This window comes from Macrotis lagotis, chromosome 1, assembly GCF_037893015.1.
Source record: "Macrotis lagotis isolate mMagLag1 chromosome 1, bilby.v1.9.chrom.fasta, whole genome shotgun sequence".
NCBI lineage: Eukaryota > Metazoa > Chordata > Mammalia > Peramelemorphia > Peramelidae > Macrotis > Macrotis lagotis.
The window spans coordinates 682277678-682299202 of NC_133658.1; the positions used below are offsets into that span (position 1 = coordinate 682277678).

Here is a 21525-nt window from a genome sequence, read left to right on the forward strand (position 1 = left end):
TAGTGGGATACAATCAGGACTTTTGAAAACAAAAGGCTTAACAACTTTATGGTACTACTCCACAACAGAACATCAGAGAAAGACAACAAAGATGGTGAAGTATGTCAGGGAGGGGAACCTTCCAGCTCCTTCCCCATGAACAAATCTATTTCCCTCTCATCTCTTACCTGGGAGTCATATTTCACCCAACCTCAGTGGCACCCTGCCCGCCTTTGTTCTCTATCTCTTGCCTGGAAATTATAATAGGATCAGTAATATATTCCTTCTTAAAAATGTTTCAACCAGTTCTTCTCCAGTATTGCTCTACTCACTGTTCCTATTACTTCCCAGAGAGACTTGTCTCACCACCACTCACTTATATGTGTTGCCTTTTTCTGTTAGAATCTAAGCTTCTGTTAAGAGCAACATTATGAGATGATCAACTATGATGGATACAGTTCTCTCAGCAGTTCAATGATCAAGGACAATACTTAGAGATTTGTTATGGAAAATGCTCTCCACATCCAGAGAAAAAACTATGGAGTCTGAATGTAGAGCAAAACATACTATGCTCACTTTTTAAAACTTCTCTTTGTTTTTCTTTTTCTCATAATTTTTCCCTTTATGAAGCAAAAACAATGTGGAATTTCACATTAATAAATATAAATATTTGAATTTTGATTTTTAAAAATACCCTATAGAAATTCAGGATAGAGAACACTTGGCTTAGCATCAGTTTTTAGAAAAGAAAATCAGAGAAGTTTAACAGAAGTTAAAGGTAATGATGAGCTAAGGAAGTTGTTAAATAAAAAGCTAATTTTATGTTACTTTAATAGCAACAGTTCAAAGAATGGAGGAGATCCCATTGGACTCTGAGTTATTTTAGTCCTGGTTAGAGTGTTGAGTTTAGGTGAATTGTCCCTGTTTTAAAAATGATAATGTTTGTCCTTCATTTTCAAAGAAGACCACAACGTCAGGGAAGTGATGCTATGACAAACTTGTGAATTGGATTTAAAGGAGGGAGGAGGACTGTGCTAAGTCACCAGACTCACTTTCTCCTCTGGAGCCACCTGGGGTCCAGTGAGCAGACATGATTTAGGAGGACTAGAGATGGCCTTGGATTTGAGGAAATCAGGGTTAAGTGACTTGCCCAAGGTTACATACTGCTAGTAACCATCAGATATCTGAGTTGGATTCGAACTTCTGTCCCCCTGACTCAAAAACCAACACCGACAAATGAGGGAAATGACCTGATTCTGAGGTCACACTTTTTTATATAACATATTTATTTATTTGCACATTACCAAAATAATTTTGTTGTAAAAGTAAACATTAACCCTCCTTCCCCCCACAAAGATAAACCCCATGAAAAATAAAATGGGAGAAAAAGAAAAAAATTGTACTGCAGCCTGTGTTCAGCTATTATCAGCTCTGTCTCTGGAATGGATAGCATTCTTTTTCATAAATCCATCAGAGAAGTTGTTTCAATATTTTTTCCCACAGTTGCTAATGCCACTGTATTTCACTCCATCTATACCTCCCATTTATTCTATTTTTTTCTCTCCTTTACTTTTTCCCTGTTCAAAAGTGTCTTGTGGGGGCAGCCAAGTGACACAGTGGAGCTGGGAAGACCTGAGCCCAAATCTGGCCTCAGATACCCAACAATCTCCCAACCTTGTGACCTCAAGCAAGCCATCCAACTCCACAACCTTGCAAAAAAAAAGTGTGCTGTCTGGCTAACTTCTCCCATTATCTTTCCTCTCCTCCATCACCTATACCACTTCCTGCCTTCCCTGTCCCCTTTCTTTCATCCCTTTCTTTCATCCTTCCTTCCCATCCCATTTATCCTTTAGGGTAAGATGGATTTCTATACCTGAGTGTGTATGTTATTTCCTCCCTGACTCGTGTCCAAAGAGAATGAAGGCTCACTCATTCCCCACCTCACCTTTCTCCCTTCCAGTCCAATGCAAAAGCTTTTTCTTGACTTTTTTATGTAAACTATCTTAGCCCACCCCAGCTTATCTTTCCCTTTCTCCCTGTACATTTGTTTTTTTTTTGCACGACTCCATCTTTTTAAAATATTATACCTTTGTATTTAGCTCCCTCCTGTGCCTTGTCTAAATATGCTCCTTCTAATTACCCTAATAAATGAGAAGGTTCATGTGAGTGTTATCAGTATCATCTTCCTATGTAGGAATACACACAGTTCAATATCATTAAGTCCCTCATAAGTTATCCTTCTCATCCATCCTCTCTATGCTTCACTTGAGTCCTATACTTGAAGATCAAACTTTCTGTTCGGCTCTGGTTGTTTCCAGAGGAAAAATCTGAAAAGTCCCCTATTTCAATGAATATCCATCTTTTCCCTCGAAAGAGGACATTCAGTTTTGCTGAGTAGTTGATTCTTAGTTGTAAATCAAGCTCTTTTTGCGTTCCAGAATATTATATTCCAATCCCTACAAGCCTTTAATGTAGACGCTGCTAAATCCTGTGTAATCCTGATTGTAGTGCCAAGATGACCGAATTGTTTCTTTCTGGCTATTTGTAATATTTTCTCTTTGACTTGGGAGTTCTGAAATTTGGCTCTAATATTCCTGGGAGTTTTTTTAGGGCTATCTATTTCAGGAGATAATCAGGGTATTTCCTCAATTTCTATTTTACCTTCTGCTTCTAGGATTTCAGGACAATTTTTTCTGGAGAAATTCTATAAAAATGAAATCAAGGCTCTCTTTTTTTTTTGAGCATGACTTTCAGGTAGCCTAATCATTTTATTTTATTTTTTAATTATCATTATTTTTTAGATTTTTCAAGGCAATGAAGTTAAGTAGCTTGCCCAAGACCACATGGCTAGGTAATTATTAAGTGTCTGAGGCTGGATTTGAACCCAGGTCCTCTTGACTCCAAGGCCAGTGCTCTATCCACTGTGCCACCTAGCCACCCCAGCTTAATCATTTTAAAATCATTTTTTCCTGGATCTCTTTTTCAAGTCAGTTATTTTTCCAATGAGATATTTCATGTTTTCTTCTCATTTTTCATTTTTTTAGTTTTGTTTTATTGTTTCTTGATTCCTCACAGTCATCAACTTCCCTTAGCTCCATTCTCCATTTGAAGGAGTTATTTTCTTCAGAGAACTTTCTGTCTGGTCAATTATACTTTTTAAGGCACTCTTCTCCTCATTGGTCTTTTAATGCTTTTTCCATTTGACCTAAACTGATTTCTAACATATCATTTTCTTTGGTATCTTTTGATATCTCCTTCACCAAGCTGCTACCATGGTTTTCATGATTTTCCTGCATCACTCTCATTTCTCTTCCCAATTTTCCTCTACCTCCCTTACTTGATTTTCAAAATCTTTTTTTGAGTTGTTTCATAGCCTGAGACCAATTTCTATTTTTCTTGGAGGCTTTGGATACAGAATCTTTGACTTTGTCATCTTCTAAGTGTGTGTTTTGATCTTCCTGGGGACCAAAGTAATATCTATGGTGAGATTCTTTTTCTTCTATTGTTTGCTCATTTCTTCAACCTGATTTTGATGTGCTTTCCAAGCTTTTGAGTGTTTCAGGGAAACTCCTCCATCCAAGGACCTAAATTCCTTCAATGTCTTATGAGAGACTCTAACTGCTCTACTGCCTGTGCTCTGGTTTCTGGATAACCACAAGTACTCCCCCCGCCCCTGCCCTGAGGCTATGAGGAGGATCCTTGCTCCACTTTGGTAGTACAGTGCCCCAGACTGTGACCAGTGTCTAAATATGGATGGGACATCAGAGTCCTGTCCCCAGGTTGGTAAGAGACCCTGACAGTCTCCCCCTACTTTCTTACCATCCATGGGCTGAGTACTGGAAGCAGCTGCTGGGCAGCTCCTTGCTGGCTGACTCTGCAGGTCTGCTTCCATTTCCTGGGGCCAGGTCTGTGCTGGGGCCTGGCTGGCCTGGGCTCCGCATTCACTCTGGCAGAATTTCCCCACTGACCTTCTAAGTTATCCTTGGGTTGGGAGATTTGGAAATCACTCCGACTGCCATGAACCCTGGTACCCTACGGGCAGTTCCTGGAAGATTGGAGCTCTCTCCAGCATGGCCCTGGCTGTGCTGAGGCCCCTTCCCACCTGGTGAGGCAAAACTTCCCTGCAGATCTTCCAAGTTATTTTGGACCAGAAAATTGTTTCACTTGGTCTTTCTGTGGGTTCTGCCACTCTAGAATTTGGTTAGAGTCATAATTTTAAGATATTTAGAGCTTTTTGAACTGTGGAGAGCTTCTGGGAATTCCTGCCTCCATCATGGTTCAGCCCTCCACCTTGGCATACTTGTTAACCTGGAAGGTGGGGTGGCTCATATCCCTCAGATGCTAGAAGGATTATTCAGAAAGATGTCATTTTAAAGGAAGCATCCAAGTCTAATAAGATCCATTCATTTATTCAATAAGAATTTATTATCAACCTCTAAGTTCCAGACTAGGAAGGAAGGAAATATGAATCATCTACTCTGTGCCCATCACTTTACTAACAACTTTATAAATGTTATCTCATTAGATCTTCACAATAGCCCTGGAAAATAGGTTCTATTATTATCTCCATTTTACAAAAATGAAACTGGAGCAGAGTTTTAGTGACTCGACTAGTGTCAGACAACTGACAAATGTCAGAGATCATTTCTGACCCAGGTCTTCCTTGATCCAGGTCTGGCACTTACTAACTATCTTGTCACTGGCTAGGCACTGAGAATGAAAGGCAAAAACAATCCTTCCCTATCCTCAAAAATCTACATTTTATTGTGTGTGTGAGAGAGAGAAAGGGAGAGATGAGCATGTATGCAAAAAGTAAATATGACATTTATATTGATTAATCTCTGAGGAGAAGGTACTAGCAAGTAGGAAGATCAGGATAGGAGTTCTGTAGCAAGGAGAACTTGAGTTTTGAAGGAAGTTGGGGAAAATGATTTTCAGGGATGGGAACAAGCTCATACAAACACACAGAAATAGGGAATCACTGAAGTATGTTCAACACTTGAAGGATATAGAAAAGTAGGAAGGAACCAAACTGAAAAATCTTTTAAAACTTAAAAAAAATTGAAACATTGGAAATACAGGCAGAAGCCTTCTCTTAATTATATAAGTATAGGATGAGGGGAGATATGACTAGAAACTAATTAATGTGAAAAAATAAGCAATTCAGCTAATGTCACTTGATAGACAGAAAGCTAATATGATTTTAGACTGTATTAATAGGAAAATGTTATCTGGAACAAAAGAGATTTACAGGTATATTGTACTCTTCCCTGGTTAGGCCAAATCTGGAGATTTGTACCTATTTATTATGATAAAGGGTGTTTCCAAGCTAAAAGTATGTCTAGAGATGTGATGGAAACAGGACTTTTTTAGTTGGGAAAAGAGAAGATTTAGGAGAAGAAATCTCTTTTTTTAGCATTTTATTTAATTTTTTTAAAAGATTTTATTTATTTTGAGTTTTACAATTTTTTCCCCTAATCTTACTTCCCTCCCCCACCCCCCACAGAAGGCAATTTGCCAGTCTTTACATTGTTTCCATGGTATACATTGATCCAAATTGAATGTGATGAGAGAGAAATCATATCCTTAAGGAAGAAACATAAAGTAAAAGAGATAGCAAGATGAGACAATAAGATATCAGGTTTTTTCCCCCCTAAATTAAAGGTAATAGTCCATGGTCTTTGTTTAAACTCCACAGTTCTTTCTCTGGATACAGATGGTATCCATTGCAGACAGCCCCAAATTGTCCCTGTTTGTTGCACTGATGGAATGAGTGAGTCCCTCAAGGTTGATCATCTCCCCCTGTTGCAGTTAGGGTGTACAGTGTTTTTCTGGTTCTGCTCATCTAGGAGAGGGAATCTTGATAATATTTGTAACTTCTCCCTTATTCTAGTCCAGTCTTCTAGGAATAACTGAAGAATAGAAGGAACTTTGGTTTTTGCTATAAAAAAGACCTGATATCTCAAGGTATCACTATGACTTTGGATAAACCTCTTAACCTGTCTATTTTCTAGTTTCTGCATCTCTAAAATAAGGGGGTTTGATTGGATGCCTGATTAAGGTTCTTGCTTTTCAATGGTATCTGACTCTTTCTGTGAACCTATTTGGGGTTTTCTTGGTAAAGATACTAGAATGATTTGCCCTTTTCCTTTTCAGCTCATTTTATAGAAGAGGAAATTGAGGCAAACAGGGCTGACTTGCGCAGGCCCAAATGGTTAGTAGGTGTCTGAAGCTGGATTTGAACTCAAGATGAGTCTTCTTGACTCTAGGCCTGGGATCTATCTAAAAAGTTGTAATACCGCTTAAAATATCATCTAAATATATTAAGTATATTCTCCCATTCCTCCCTCCTTTTATATTTTTACAACAGCTCAATTGCAAAATATACTGAATTCCTTTCTTGTTCTGCTTCATGATTGTTTTGAGGCCGAAGCTCTAAGATTTACATAGTGGAATGATCAGACACAAAAGGACCATTATGTCCATATATAGGTATTGTGGGAAAGGAAAGTATTCTTTCTTTATCTTCTCTTGCTCTGCTCCAATTAATTAAAATTCATAACCCACTCTCTCACCCCTTTGTATATTAAGGAACCACCTCTATCTCTCTTCAATATTAATCCCTCTTACTGGGACCAATGTTAAAAATAAGCATTATAAAATAACATTAAAATCACTTATCCTTCATTCTTTTGACAGCAGCTGCTATAATTTAAAAGCTCATAAAGCCAGTTTGGAATGGCTGAGGCTCTGAGCAATAACCAAAAGGGGAGAGCTGCAGCAGATTCATTGGAAAGCCATTGCAGTTGACATGCCCTCTGTTATTTAGGGTGACTTGTTTCCAGCGGCGGGGAATGTTTGTGAGAATCAAGTTACAGGCTGCTGAGCATCCCTCCCTCAGCCTGGCTCAGCCCAGTACAGTAAATTTGATCTAAGTGGCTGCCCACATGTGAAAATGCCACACAATGAGATGTAACCAAACTCATGATGATCTCACTATGCCAGAGATCAGGTCTAGCTTTATTTAAGTTATTTCCCAAAGTATATCTGCTATTAAACTCGCAGGCTTGGGAACACTGCAAGCTGTCATCAGGGAGCAAGGATAATAGTGGATAATAGTGAAGACCCAGAGAGGTCTTTAATCATGAAAGTTCTTACTCCATTTGACCTTCACTTTCCATGGGAGAGGAGCATTTATGAAAACAGACTAAGAAATATGATGCATTAATGAGTGTGCTGGGGGAACTCTAGGTAGCTTTAAAAATATAAATTCCTCCCTCCTAAACATAGCAACAAATAATAACTATTGTTTTAAAGTTAAAAAACTTCACTCAGTGAAGCACAGAATACAAATATTACATAATAATAACTGATATTTATATAATATTTTTAAGTTATTTGATCTTATACCTTGCTTAAGTATTTGTTATAGTTATTGTTATTCCCATTTTACTGATGAAGAAATTGAGACTAGGAGAGGTTACATGACTTGCTCAGGGTCACATAAGTAGTTAAAAGTTTGATTAAATTTGACTTCAGGCTTTTCTGATTCCAAGTAGAGTGAATTCTAGTCATTATGTCCTTTCATGATTCCATCAGGATGGATTCTTCTGTGCTTGGTGGAGATAAAATGTCTTTATACTTTCTAATCAATCACAAGTGTTTATTAAGCACACTTACAATTTCAAGGCAATCCATTTCTTAGGTTAGACAGAAGCTTAGATTCTTCCCCCCACACATAATTAAATGTCAAGACATTTTTCAACATACTTCTTTTGCTAGCTTTTGAGTTTCACATTTTTCTACTTTCCTCTACTATCTCTCCTTCCCCAAGGCAGTAAACAATCTGATATAGGTTGTATGTATATAATCGTGTTTAACTTATTTCCATATTAGTCATGTTGTGAAATAAGGATCAGAATTAAAAGGAAAACAAACATAAGAAAGAAAGAAAACCATAAAAGAAGTTTTAAAAAGTGAAAATAGTATTCTTTGCTCTGTATTCAGACTCTGCAGTTTTTTCCTCTGGATATAGATGACACTTTCCATAACACATCTCTAAGTACTATGAGAATTGCATACGTCATAGTTGATCATACCATAATGTTGCTGTTAACAGAAGCTTAGATTCTAATAGAAGAAGACAAACCATATAGGGGAGTGGTGGTGAGAGAAGAGACTTTATTTTTGGAAGCAATAGAAATGGAGAATAGAACAATACTGGAGAAGAATTGATTGAAACATATATAGTATATTAAAAATATACTACTTATCTTATTATAATGTCCAGAGCAAGAGGTGGAGAAGGAAAGTGGAAAGGGTGATATATGCCACTGAAGTTGGATGGAAAAAGATTCCCAGGAGGTTAGAGGGAAATAGATAAAAAGATTTGCTCATGGGGAAGGGGCTGGAGCATTACCCACCTGACATACCTCACCATCCATTCTGTCTTTCTCTGTTGTTCTGCTATAAACCTGTCAAGCCTTTTGTTTTCAAGAGTCCTAATTGTGCTCCAGTGTTCTTAAAAATTCCTCTTTATGCTCGTCCCTTGAAACTACACAAACACTTCTCCTTGTAAACCTACCAGGTGAGAAATAGACATAGAAATGTTAAGGGAAAAGGCAACATATTTAGACTATAAAAATAAATTTAGTTTGTGGTAGTTGGGGAGGGAGAGCTTTTGAGGGGAAATTAAGAAATGCTTCATGTAGAAGGTGACTATTGAGTATAATCTTTAAAGAAAAAAGGAATTCTACATAATTCTCAATGTTATCTTTCTCAGATGATTCATATTCTATTCTTTCAAAGATATTTATACTTATACTATCATATAAATTATTCTTCTTGTTCTCACTTTACTCTGATCAATACACAGAACTCTTTCCAGTTTGGTGTGAAACTGTTCATCTCATCATTTCTTATGGCACAATAGTATTCCATTCCATTTACATACCATAATTTTTTCAATCATTCATCAATTGATAGATATCCCTAGCTTTCAATATTTGGCTACTCTGAAAGAAAGTTCCTGTAATATTTTTGTACCTATGGATCCTTTTCTTTTTCTTTTGAACTCTAAGGAAACCTGATATTTAAGGTTTAAAGAAAATATACAGGCTAGTTAATTTTTGTTTACAGTTCCAGTTTGCTTACCAGGAGTTTGGGCCAATCCATAGCCCAACCTACAGTATGTTAAGATTCCCATTTTCCTGCACCCCCTCCAATATGCCACTTTCCTCTTTTGTCATCTTTGAGATGGAACTTCAGAACTTCTTTAATATGAATTTCTCTAATAATTAGTGATTTGGGGTATAATTCTACATGATTGTTGATCACCCATATCTCTCCATAAATGTTTTATTTATATTATTATTCTCAGGGTACCTGTGTAGACATTGGATTGTCTATATTTTATCTCTTATTCTTGGTACAGGGTGGTAGAGCAGAAAGAGCATTAGATTTAAAGTCAGTGGATCTTAGTTCAAATCATGTTTCTGCTACTTACTATGTGATTGTTAAACTTATTTCTTCTCTAAAGGTTTTAGTTTTGTCATCTATAAGCAATAAATATTTATTAAGTACCTACCATGGGCCAAACACTATGCGAGGTACTGGAAATTGAAGGAGTTTGACTAGATGATGTCTGGGAACCTTAAATCTTTAATCTTATTATGAAATGGCATCTTTTTTTAGGCTTTTGTAAGGCAAATGGGGTTAAGTGGCTTGCCCAAGGCCACATAGCTAGGTAATTATTAAGTGACTGAGGCTGGATTTGAACTCAGGTACTCCTGACTCCAGGACTGGTGCTCTATCCACTGCACCACCTAGCCGCCCCTGAAATGGCATCTTCTTCAGAATACACATGCCTCTCTTGATGACTCTTTGACATCTCTCCTTCTGTGCAAGTTATTGGTGATAATGTGCTCACACCAACTTATACCCAGAACACATTTTACAACTGGCTTGCAATTTTGATTTTTCTTCAAACACAATGTTTTGTGATTCACAATCATATAGGACTACTGGGGAAAATGCTGTTTATTTGCTTTTGATGATGTTTTGTGTCAGTAAGCATCTTAGGATCATTGCACAATTTCTGTTGCAGTTGTAAATCCTTCACTCTCAAAGAGTAACAATTTTTAGAGATGAGGAAATAGAAATGAAGTAACAGGCCATGGACACAGAGCTGATACCAGAACTAGGATTCAAACCCAAACCTCCTGGCTCTAGGTTAAACACTTCCTCCCAATTATCACAGTTGCCTCTTGCACTCATTTTATTGTACTAACAAAGTAGCCATATACGGTCAGTTGAAATTGGAATATTTTTTAGAATACCAAACCACTGACTCCCTCATCTAACATCAAGGTTTGTTAGTCTAGTGAATTCAAGTCATTAAGGGATTAGGACCACCTGTTCAAATTCATTTTCCTTTCTTTTCTGGTCACTGTCTCTGTTAAGGAATTTTCAACAATCCTGAGCCCTCATCATCAACAAGACCACAAATGGTTAAAAAAAAACTCTAAAAGAAGCTAAGATCTTTAAATAAGGACATACCATGGCATGCATGGGTCCTGTGATGTTATTTTTAACTAATTACCCACATAAATGGCTGTCTGAGTCATGCAGCAGCCCAAACTTAATTCAGGAGAAAAAGTTTTGGAATGATCTGTCTTCACCCTGATTTCCAGTCACTTTGCATAGTTTGGGTAACCTTCAATCATCAAAGTAAAACACAGAATCGAAGCATGTTAAAAGAAGAAGAAATCTTACTGAATATCCTTGTTTTTGTCATGGAGGGCAATTAGAAGTTATATCTTGAACTCTTACGGTGTACAAAAAGTAGGCTTTGCATTTTCTTAATGATGAACCTTTGGTTTAGTGTGTATAATGTTCTTCTGGTTCTACTCATTTCATCCCCACATCAATTCATGCAAATCTTTCCATGTTTTTTGGAAATTCCATTCCTCATGATTTCTTATAGAACAGTAGTATTCCATCAGAGGATAGAGTTCTGGCTCTGAAGTCAAGAGGACCTGAGTTCAAATTCAGCCCAAGACACTTGACTTACTAACTGTGTGACCCTGGGCAAGTCACTTAACCTTGATTGCCTCACATCCAGAGCCATCTCCAGTCATTCTGATTCATATCCATATGACTGTGGAGGAGAAAGTGAGGCTGGTGACTTAGCACAGCATTCCATCATTCCAGTCCCGTTCATATACTTGTCATGGCATCATCTCCCTGATGTTGTGATCTTCTTTGAGAATGAAGAACAAAAAAAAACAACAAGCAAACAATACTATAATTTATTTAGCCATTCCCCAATTGATAGGAATCCTTTTAATTTCCAATTTTTGCCACTACAAAAAGAACTTTTTTGAATATTTCTATACATGTGGGATTTTTACCCTTTTTCAAGATATCTTCAGGATACAGACCTAGTGGTGGTATTGCTGTTTCAAAGGGCATGTATAGTTTTGCTGCCATTTGTATATATAGTTCTAAATTTGAGCCCCTGATTTAGTTGGGTGTTTTCCTAGGACCCAAAACTAGACTGGCTTTTTTTCAAACTCTGGCATGTACTCTAGTCAGACATCTACTGAGGCCTTTTGAAATTCACAGGATTATAGCCTCAATTCTCCTTTATCTAAAAGAAGGGATAGCAAATCAGGTGTATGAACTGAAACAGTTGTAAAATTGTTGGTTAGCCTAAATGGAAATCAGGTCATTATGGAGAACAGGAAGAGTTTGCAAAGCACAGAGAAAGTAACAATGGTCTTAGGTCTAGGAGCATCACCTGGTGATGTGGCTTCATGAGGATTTGCCCTGATCACATCGTACAGATAGTCAAACCTTGCATGTGACATTCAGTGCAGGTTTTTCAGGTCAGTACCAATCTTAAGAAAATATATTCTGCAGATAAAAAACATAAGGCAAAACATACAAAAGAGAATATTCTCAATCTGGTCACATGCATTAATATGGTTTGGTAAATATAATAACTTTAACTATTGGGAGAAACTTTGAAGTTTCTTGTAGTATGGTAAAGCACATATAGATTTTGCAACTGCTACCAGGAAGAACTTTTTTTTTCAACTGAAGAGGGTTTACCATAGAGACCAAGATAAAGGAGATTTTAAAGCTCTACATAGACTCTTGTTTTGGGGAGAATATATTCCCAAATATGCTTAAATTATTGCCTACTTGAGCATTGGTGTTTTTAAGCAATCTCTTAAGGATACATGAAAACTTGCCCTATTTCTCTCTGTCTTCTCTAGGGTACAAAAATAGTGCATCTTTTCCTTGGATATTTGTAAGTCTATTGTGATTAAAAAAAAAAACTAACCAACCATGCACAGAGAGACATATGGAGCTACTAACAATATGTTTTATATAAAGTCCTTTTATTGGGGTATTGGTAAAATTTGGTTTTATTGTATAGGGGAAAAAAGAACACACTTCAAGTCCTCATTAACCACTTTGCCAATTTATTGAAATTTAATTAAATTAATGATCTTCTTTCCTTTTATCCAGCCTCTTCAATAATTCCCTATTTGTTTGTGACTTTTAAATGAGTTCATGGCATGTTTTTTGGTGATAAAGGGTTTTTAAAATAATATTAAAATTGGAGAAATTAATGAATACCTTTTATGTTTGTTGATAGAAAATCTCAATGACTTCAACTTAATGCAAAATATACATACCAAGTAGTTTAAATGGTAATACCCTGTGAAGTGTTTTTATTTGTCAAGAAATTAAAATTAGAATGGGTATCTTTAATACCACTCTAATAAACTCTCTTATCCAACTTGGGAGGGGGGATTTAATCTCCTTAATTTGATTTACTCTTTAACCTCCCTGAGCCTCACTTTTCTCAACTATCAGGAGAAATTAAATTAAATGATATCTAATCATCTTCTGATGCTTAGGAGGTGCTTAAAGATTTTGTGATAATTTAGGATCATTTTTAGTATCATCAGTTATGTTCATCAGATACACAGGAAATGGGATATTTAACTGAAAAAAAGGAAGATTTAGGGGAGGATATGTTCAATACGGTGAACTATTTGAAAGATTGTCTTGTGAAATAATAACAATAAAAAATTGCATTTATACAAGACTGTAGGGCTTACAGAGTATTTTACGCTTATTAACTCATTTGATGCCCAACACTGTGTGATCATTGTCCCATTTTACAGATGAGAAAAATTGAGACATAGGTTAAGTGATTCACCTAGGGTCACATTTGAGGCAGGATTTGAATTTATGTCTTCCTGTCTCCTAGTCCAGCACTCTAGGTACCATCTTGCTATAGGCTAGACTTTTTTTGCTGAATGCCAGATGATATAATTACCAACAGTGGATAACTATTTGGTTTGGCTTGCTATAAAGAAAAATCTCACAATGTGTGAGCTAACCAAAAATCAGAGGTCACCTCAAGAGGTTATGCATTCTCTTCATTCGAGGTCTTCAAGGAAAGGGATGATGACCACTTCTGGGGAATGTTGTAGAGAGAATTCTTGTTAGGTTGGAATAGATGAGCTTTGGGATAACTTCCAGTTCTAAGACTCTGGGTTTATGTGGTCATAAGGTTTGGTAGAAATTCTGGTCGATAGAGATTTCTGGTTAAAGATTATAGGATAAACTATCTGGTACTTAGAATTAACCCCCCATCACTATTGTAAAAGGTGTTGGGATTTCAGGAAGTCCTGAGTAACTCGTCACTCATTAGCTTGTTGCCAAAAATAAAAAATAAAAAACAAAAAACTCCGAACCCAAACTTGAGTTCATAGGTTAATTGATTTAGAGTTAAATAAATCTTAGAGGTCATATTGGACAACCTTGTCATTTTACAAATGAGAAAACTGAGAACTAGGGATCCAAAGTAATTAGAGAGAAGACTTTAGCTGTGAATTTCTCCAACTTTATTTTGTGCATGTAATGTTTATCTTCATGGAGAAATACAGGAAGAAACTAGCTTCCCACTAGGTCAAGACTACTTCCTAAACCTCTCTAAAGAAGAATCCATCGTCTACTTTTTTTTTAGGTTTTTGCAAGGCAAATAGGGCTAAGTGGCTTGCCCAAGGCCACACAGATAGGTAATTATTAAGTGTCTGAGGTCAGATTTGAACCCAGGTACTCCTGACTCCAAGGCTGGTGCTTTATCCACTATGCCACCTAGCTGCCCCATAGTCTACTTTCAAAGGACTATAGGCCAGCCCTGGAGTCAGGAGGATCTAAGTTCAAATTTGATCTCAGATACTTGTTAATTACCTAGATCTTGAGCAAGTCACAACCACATTGCCTTGTAATCCCCCCCCCAAAAAAAACAATAAAAGAAGCTTAGGGTTCAAGGTATAACCTGTATCTGCTCTTGGTGATAAAAATATAGGATGATCTCTAAGATTTCTTTACCTCTCACATTCTTGGATTCTATAATTTTCCTGGATAATTGAAGCTTGTACAAATCATGCAGAGTGATTGGAAAACAGGGTGAGATAGGGTAATACTCATATTCTCCTGAATTGAGGTTAAGTTATTGTATGGACATTTTTGTTGATGATTAGTTAATAATAACAATATCACATGCATACCACACTATTACCTCATTTAAAGGGCTATAGCTTCCTTTGGAGAGCTCTATCATTTGTTTTGCTTAAATCCTACACTTGATATGTCCTATTGTGTATATCAAGTTGAAATGGGTGAATCCTTCTTTGTACCATTTATAATATAAGTGGACTGTTTCACACTACTCCATTTATTTTCTGAGCATAGATTTCCCAGGAAATTCTGCAAACCCAATACTCTCACATTGGCTTTTTATAGTAGAAAAGATTTTTCTACACAGTGCTATTTTAATACCATCATAGGTATCTGTAAAGCTGTTCAGATTCATCATTTCATATGTAAGAAAGAATATAATTGAACATTTATTTGTGTTTTAAAAGAATGTATGATTTATATACAGCTTGGAAACATATTTTAGTCATTCCTTGTTAGAGATGAGATGGGATTGTTTTCTTCATGGCATGTCATCCACTGTATTGATAAATCATTTTCATACTTTTCTGAATTTTTCCCCTTTACCCAAGCAGGTGGTGTTTTATATGAAGACAAATGAAAACCTGATGACACTGACTTAATGCATGGGATAAGTTTAAAAGAGAGATTTGATTAGTTTGATAAATTTGAAAGACTGAGGAAATATTTCTAAAATCTTGCCCTCTTGCTCTGATGCCCTGGAATGTAATCTTTGTTGTTATTCCTCCTTTAGGTAACCTGTTGGTTTCAGAAAACCATAGATGATTTACAGAAGCAGCACCTAGGTTCATCACTATCAGAAAATGAAGAATTAATTCGTAAACATAAGGAACTGGTATTAAAAGCAGAGGTGAGATATATATCTCTGAATCTCTCTAAGTTGGATTATGGATGGGCTACAATCTGCATTGGTGGATGATGGGAAGAAATGTTTTTTCCACCGACAGAATGACAGTTTTTTGAAATGAATATAAAAGTTTTGAAAAGGTTGTTATCTCAAACTTTCTTTTAGGATGAGTATATATGACAGAAGAATTAATGTAAATTTCATTCACTATTCATATCTAATCAATATATTCATATTTTAATACAGGATTAATTAATTTTATTCTCATGTGCTCTGGCATATCTTGTCTAATAGCTAGGCTTTTTTCTAATTATAGGATCATTGTGACATTGATTTTTTTCCTTTTCTATTTTAGAAAAAGTTTCCATTGCCTATTACTTTCCCCTACTTCTATTCTTCTTCAAGTTTCCAAGAAGTTATATTTACTGGTTCATCCATTCATTCAGAATATATTTATCAAGGATTTACTATGTGGGTTATTGTGTTAGAGTGGGAGACTCATGAAATAGTCAGAAGTGCTTTTTAGAGCCTCTATAGTGCTTTGAAGATATAATTGCTCATTCTCAGTGAGACAGATGGGAGTTATAAAGACTTGATAAGCATCAGCAGAAGCAACCAATAATATTTAGTCCAGAAAAGAAAAGAAGCAAGAGAATATGGTTATTGTCTTCAAATATCTGAAGGGGTATATTGTGAAGGAGCACTCTTTCTCTTCAGTTCCACCTATTGACTTTCTTGGCTGCCTTGAAACCCCAATAAAAATCCCATTTCTTACCATAAATCTTCCCTAATATCTCTCCATTCTTTCTAGTATCTCTCCTCTGTTAATCCTTCCCTATATATAGTTTACTGTATTTATTTTCATATAGTCTCTCTTCCTTTAGATTGCAAGCTCCTTGAGACCAGGAATTTTCTTTTTCCTCTTTTCTATTTTCCGTAAAGTATTTAGCATGGGTAATATTTATTGTTGATTAAGTGTTTCCTTTGGTCCTAGAGGATCTAATTAGGAATGATGATTATAAGATGAAAAGAGATAAAAAGAAAAGACAAACAAAACTCTTAATTCCTAGTAAAGCAAAAAAAAATTCACATTTGATTGAATCATGATAAATATGCTAATATGTATGCATACATGAATTTACATATGTATGTATATACGTGCATACAACCCAAGTCCTTCACTTCTCTGACAGGAGAGAGTTGGTATTGCTTTATCATTAGTCCTCAGGAATCACAATTGGTCATTATGAGGATAAAAATAAAGCTGCCAAAGTTTGTTTTCTTTACAGTGTTGTTATTGTACAAATTATTCTGTTCATTCTGTTCACTTCACCCTGCTTTCGTTCATTTAAGTCTTCCCAGTCTTCACTGAAACCATCACCTCTTGCAACATAATAGTAATCCATCCCATTCACATACCATAATTTGTTTAGCCATCACCCAATTGATAATCATCCTCCCCTTTTAGTTCTTTGGATCTACCACAAAGAGAATTGCTATACATATTTTAATTTGTTTCCCTTGACATAGTAACAGTATCACTGGATTAATGCGTAGGAACAGTTTAGTAACTTATTGGGCATGATTCCAAACTGATTTTCAGAATAACTGGAGTGATTTCTTAGCTCCATCAACAGTGCATCAGTGTGTCTCATTTCCTCTAGCCCCTCCAATATTGTAATTTTTCTTTTATCAGCTTTGCCAATATGATGAGTGTGAAGCGGAACATCAGAGTTGCTTTAATTTACATTTCTCTAATTATTAATTTGGAATACTTTTTTCTTATGATGATTTTCTAGCTTGGATTTCTTCCTTAGAAAACTGTCTGTTCTTATTCTTTTAACATTTATCAACTGGGAACTGGCTCTTTTTTCTTGCAGATTTGAATCAATTCCTTATATATCTTGGAAATGAGACTCATCACTCTTATCAGTAAAGCTTGCTACAAAGATTTTTCCCCTCAGTTATTTGTTTCCCTTCCAATTTTAACTGCATTTAATCAAAATTATACATTTAACTTCCTGTGATCTTCTCTATTTCTTACTTGGTCATAAGCTCTTCTCTTATCCTTAGATCTGGCAGGTACATTTTCTAGGCTCCTGTAATTTATTTATGATATTACCCTTCATGTCAATTGTGTATCCATTTTGACCTTATTGTGGTATATAGTCTGAGATGTTGATCTATGACTAGTTTCTTCTAAACTGCTTTCCAGTGTTACCAGCAATTTTTTTCAAATGGTAAGTTCTTGCGCCAAAGTCTGAATCTTTGGGTTTATTGTGTCTTGACTATAACATAGGGTGTCAACCATGAGGAAAGGGAGTGATTTGTTCTGGGGGGCATATGCTACCTCTTGTCTCTCTTCAGGATGTATCAGTCTTTTAGTGAAACTGGTTTTAGTTCCTGGGCCAGCTTTTGGTGTTATGGGTGGCAAAGTCCCTGTTCCAGAGGTGTTGCTCCTCTTGATTAATGATTAAAGGAATCTGACTGGAAGGAAAAGTTTGATCTCAGTATAGATAGTCTCACTTTCTGGCCAGAATCTGTCAAATTTCAATAAGGATCCAGCTGACAGACTGAAGCTAGAACCTTATTCTTATCTCCAAGTCTTTCCTAAGAATTGTCTTAAGGGAGTTTTCCTGAGGTACTTGATTTCTGTAACATAAAGTCATTAACAAGTGAGTTGTCTATGGGATTTTCCTCTGACTTTGATCTCTTTGTATTCAGTTCAGTCATTTTTCAGTTATGTTTGACTATTAGTGACTCCATTTGGTGTTTTCTTGGCAAAGATACCAAAGTGGTTTGTCATGTCCTCATTTTACCGATGAGAAAATTGAGGCAAATAAGGTAAGTGACTTGACCAGGGTCAGACAGCTAGTAAGTAACAGAAGCCTTTCTGACTTTAGACCTGAGTGCTCTACCACTTCACTGCTCTACTATTAGTATGATTAAATTAAAAGAATAAGTAACTTTGAGAATGATGTAATTTTCCCATTTTCTATTTTAAACTATAACTACATTTGTTGTTGCCTTTTCCTAAAATGTCCTATCTTTTTTGAAGGAGCAACCCTGCAATGGTTGTGGGATCTTAGTATCAGGAAGACCTAAGTTACAATCCCACCCACTTTAATACTTACTGAGTGAAACTATGCAAATCATTGAACCTCTTTGAGGTTCAGTTTCTTCATTGGTAAAATCAGGAACTAAGTTTGAAGGCCTTTAAGGTTCTAGCTCTAAATCTTTGAATCCATGACCATCATAGTTATCATACTTTTGGAGTAGAGTAAGGAATTCATCTAAGACATAATAATAGGTTCTACTCTAACTTCTTATTTTAACTTTGTATGGATCTCTATTTTTAATCTATTTTTCTTTGTAAATAAGTAATTTGGGGAATTTGGTTTTATGTTTTCTTCTGTCCACGTCTTCTGATTTATTGGTCAGTATATCTTAGTGACATTTGCAATTATGGCTATTAGTTTGTTCTAGCTATCATATCCTATTACACTCTTATGCCTATTTCTCCATCCCAATATTGAAAAGGAAAAAAGAAAGGAGAATGTGTAGTTATCTGTAGTTGGAATAGTGTGATCTTTAATTTGTTGTGCAGTGAATAGTGCACTATGCCTGGAGTTAGGAAGACCTGAGTTCAAATTTAGCCTCAGAGTCTGTAAGCTTGGGCAAGTCACTTGTTCTGTCTTCCTCAGTTTCCTCAATTGTAAACTGGAGAAAATTATATCAACTACCACCTCAGGTTGTTATAAGGATCAAATAAGATAGTATTTGTGAAGTGCTTAACACAGTGTCTGGCACACAGTAGGTTGTTAATAGATACTTCTTTCTTCTCCTTCCCTTTCTCTACAACCTCTCTTCCTTTAGCCAAACACATAAACATCCTCATTTTTTTGCCTTGTTTCATAATCCACCCCTCCTAATTGTTGTTCAAAAATTTTTAAATTAAAATAATAAAATGATTTTTAAAATATCTTAGCCCTTCCTAATTGAAGGAGGATTTTGATTTTGTTTTTCTTAGGATTCTTCTTTTCCTATGCCTACTCTCTCTTTTAAATCTTCCCCCCCCCTCCTCATCAAAACCACTTCTTTGTTCATTTTGTTATTGCTGGAAAATGTTTAACAACAAACTCTTAAGTGGGGGGAATAAATGGATGACCCACTTTTAAGTTTAATCTGTATAATTAACATTTTCTCACTTTCTTATGAAATAGAATAAAATAAAATAAAAATTTATACTGAAAATTGAAGTTGTCTCACTTAAACCACTCTGAGATGGCTTTAGCACAGTTTTGGCCTTCCTTCTCATTGTCCCCTTAAATGGTTCAAACAAGACTGAGATCCATTAGATTCCCCTCTTCCAGTCCTAACACTATTTTTATATTTTGTAAAGTTTCTGGATGTCTCATAGACACCTCAAAACAATAATTTCCAAAACAGATTTGCCCCCCAAAACTTAACTCTTTCAAATTTCTCTATTGTTGAGCACTAGGGTGTTGCACTTGAGTCTGAGAACAGGTAATATTTTGATTTGGCTGGCACATGCTACCTCCTCTCTCTTCAGGATGTCTTGATCTTTTAGTGAAACTGGTTTGATTGATTCGACATTTGGTGTTGTTGGTGGCAGAGTCCTTACTCCATAGAAGCTGCATGCTACTCTTGATGCTCACCGCCGTCTTTCAGCCACCCAGGTTCACAGACTCAGGTCCATCTTTGACACATCATCACTCTCACACCTCAAATCCAATCCATTGCAAAATCTTGCTTTTCTTTCCACAGCAGCTCTCATATATGCTCCCTTCTATACATGCAAACAGCTTCCACTCCAGTTCAGACTCTTCATCACTTCGTGTCCAGAATATTGCAAAAGCCTCCTATTTGATTTCCATGCCTCATCTCTCTTCTCTTCAATCCAGATCCAATATACATCTGTCAAAGTGATTTTCCAAAAGGAACTTCTCTTTTGGCATTTAAATCCTCTCCCAACCTGATTCCTTCTCATCTTATCTTTTATTTTCTTTCACAGTCTCTATAATCCAGTCATATTGGCTTATTTGCGGTTTCTCATAAACTACATTCTATGTCCTATCTAAGTGTCTTCGAATCCACCATCCCTCATGCTTGGAATACACTCCTTTATGTCTACTTTTGGAATCTCTTGTTCTCTTCAAGACTCGGCTCAAGTATCACCTTCTACATAAAGGGTTTCCTCATCCTTCACCTGCTAATAGTAGCCTCCTTCTTCCTCAAAGAGCTTTGTGTTCTTTTTGTATGTCTTATTTGCATACTTATAAATATATACATGTTGTCTGCTCTTCAGAATCAAAGTTCCTTGAGAATAGGGACTAGTTAGTTTCTACTGTCTTTGTCTCCTCAGTGACCAACATAAGTTTATGGCGTATGACTCTTTTTTTTTTTTAGTTCTTTTCAAGGTAATAGGGTTAAGTGGCTTGCCCAAGGCCACATAGCTAGGTAATTATTAAGTGTCTGAGGCCAGATTTGAACTCAGGTACTCCTGATTCCAAGACCAGTGCTCTATCCACTGGGCCATCTAGCCACCTCTGGCATATGACTCTTAATAAATCCTTGATTGTTTGATGGAGTTGATTTAATGTATTTGTGACTATTTTAGTCAAATGCTTCTTTCATAGACATATTTATAAATAAAATAGAAATAATAATCCTTTGAAGTGATAATAATAAGTCATTTTTAAAAAGCTGTCTTAAATATTGTATTAATGGAAAAAGTGTTTGAATAAGTTTCTAAGTGTCACAGAATAGATTGAACTGCCTTCTATAACCCCTTCCCAAGGTTTATGATTCTATGGTAAGTATTATAACTACTTATGAGAGGATTAGTGCATAAATAATAGTTTCTAAATGATACTTGGTGAAGATTGATTTTTAGAAAAACATTTTAGATAGGTGAAGTCTATGAAGGTAGATTTCTCAAGTGAGAAGTGTTGAAAACTTCTATATATAACGAATAGTGAAAATATCTCCAATTAGTACCTTCTTATGTATCACATTTAAAATTTATAAGATAGTCCGAGTGGTGTCCTAGAATGTGGAAAATTCCCAGACTTGCTAAACACAGACATAGCTGATCCAGGGAAGTAAGGAAGTCACTAGCTTCTGGGTTC

At 36.1% G+C, this 21525-nt stretch overlaps 1 protein-coding gene across 1 annotated transcript in view; it reads left to right on the top strand.

Moving 5' to 3' along the window:
* CCDC141 (coiled-coil domain containing 141) overlaps positions 1-21525 on the top strand; it is a 353841-nt gene that overhangs the window by 80454 nt on the left and 251862 nt on the right. Inside the window, 1 exon segment of the mRNA XM_074215601.1 lies at positions 15260-15376. Coding sequence (XP_074071702.1) covers positions 15260-15376 — 117 coding nt within the window.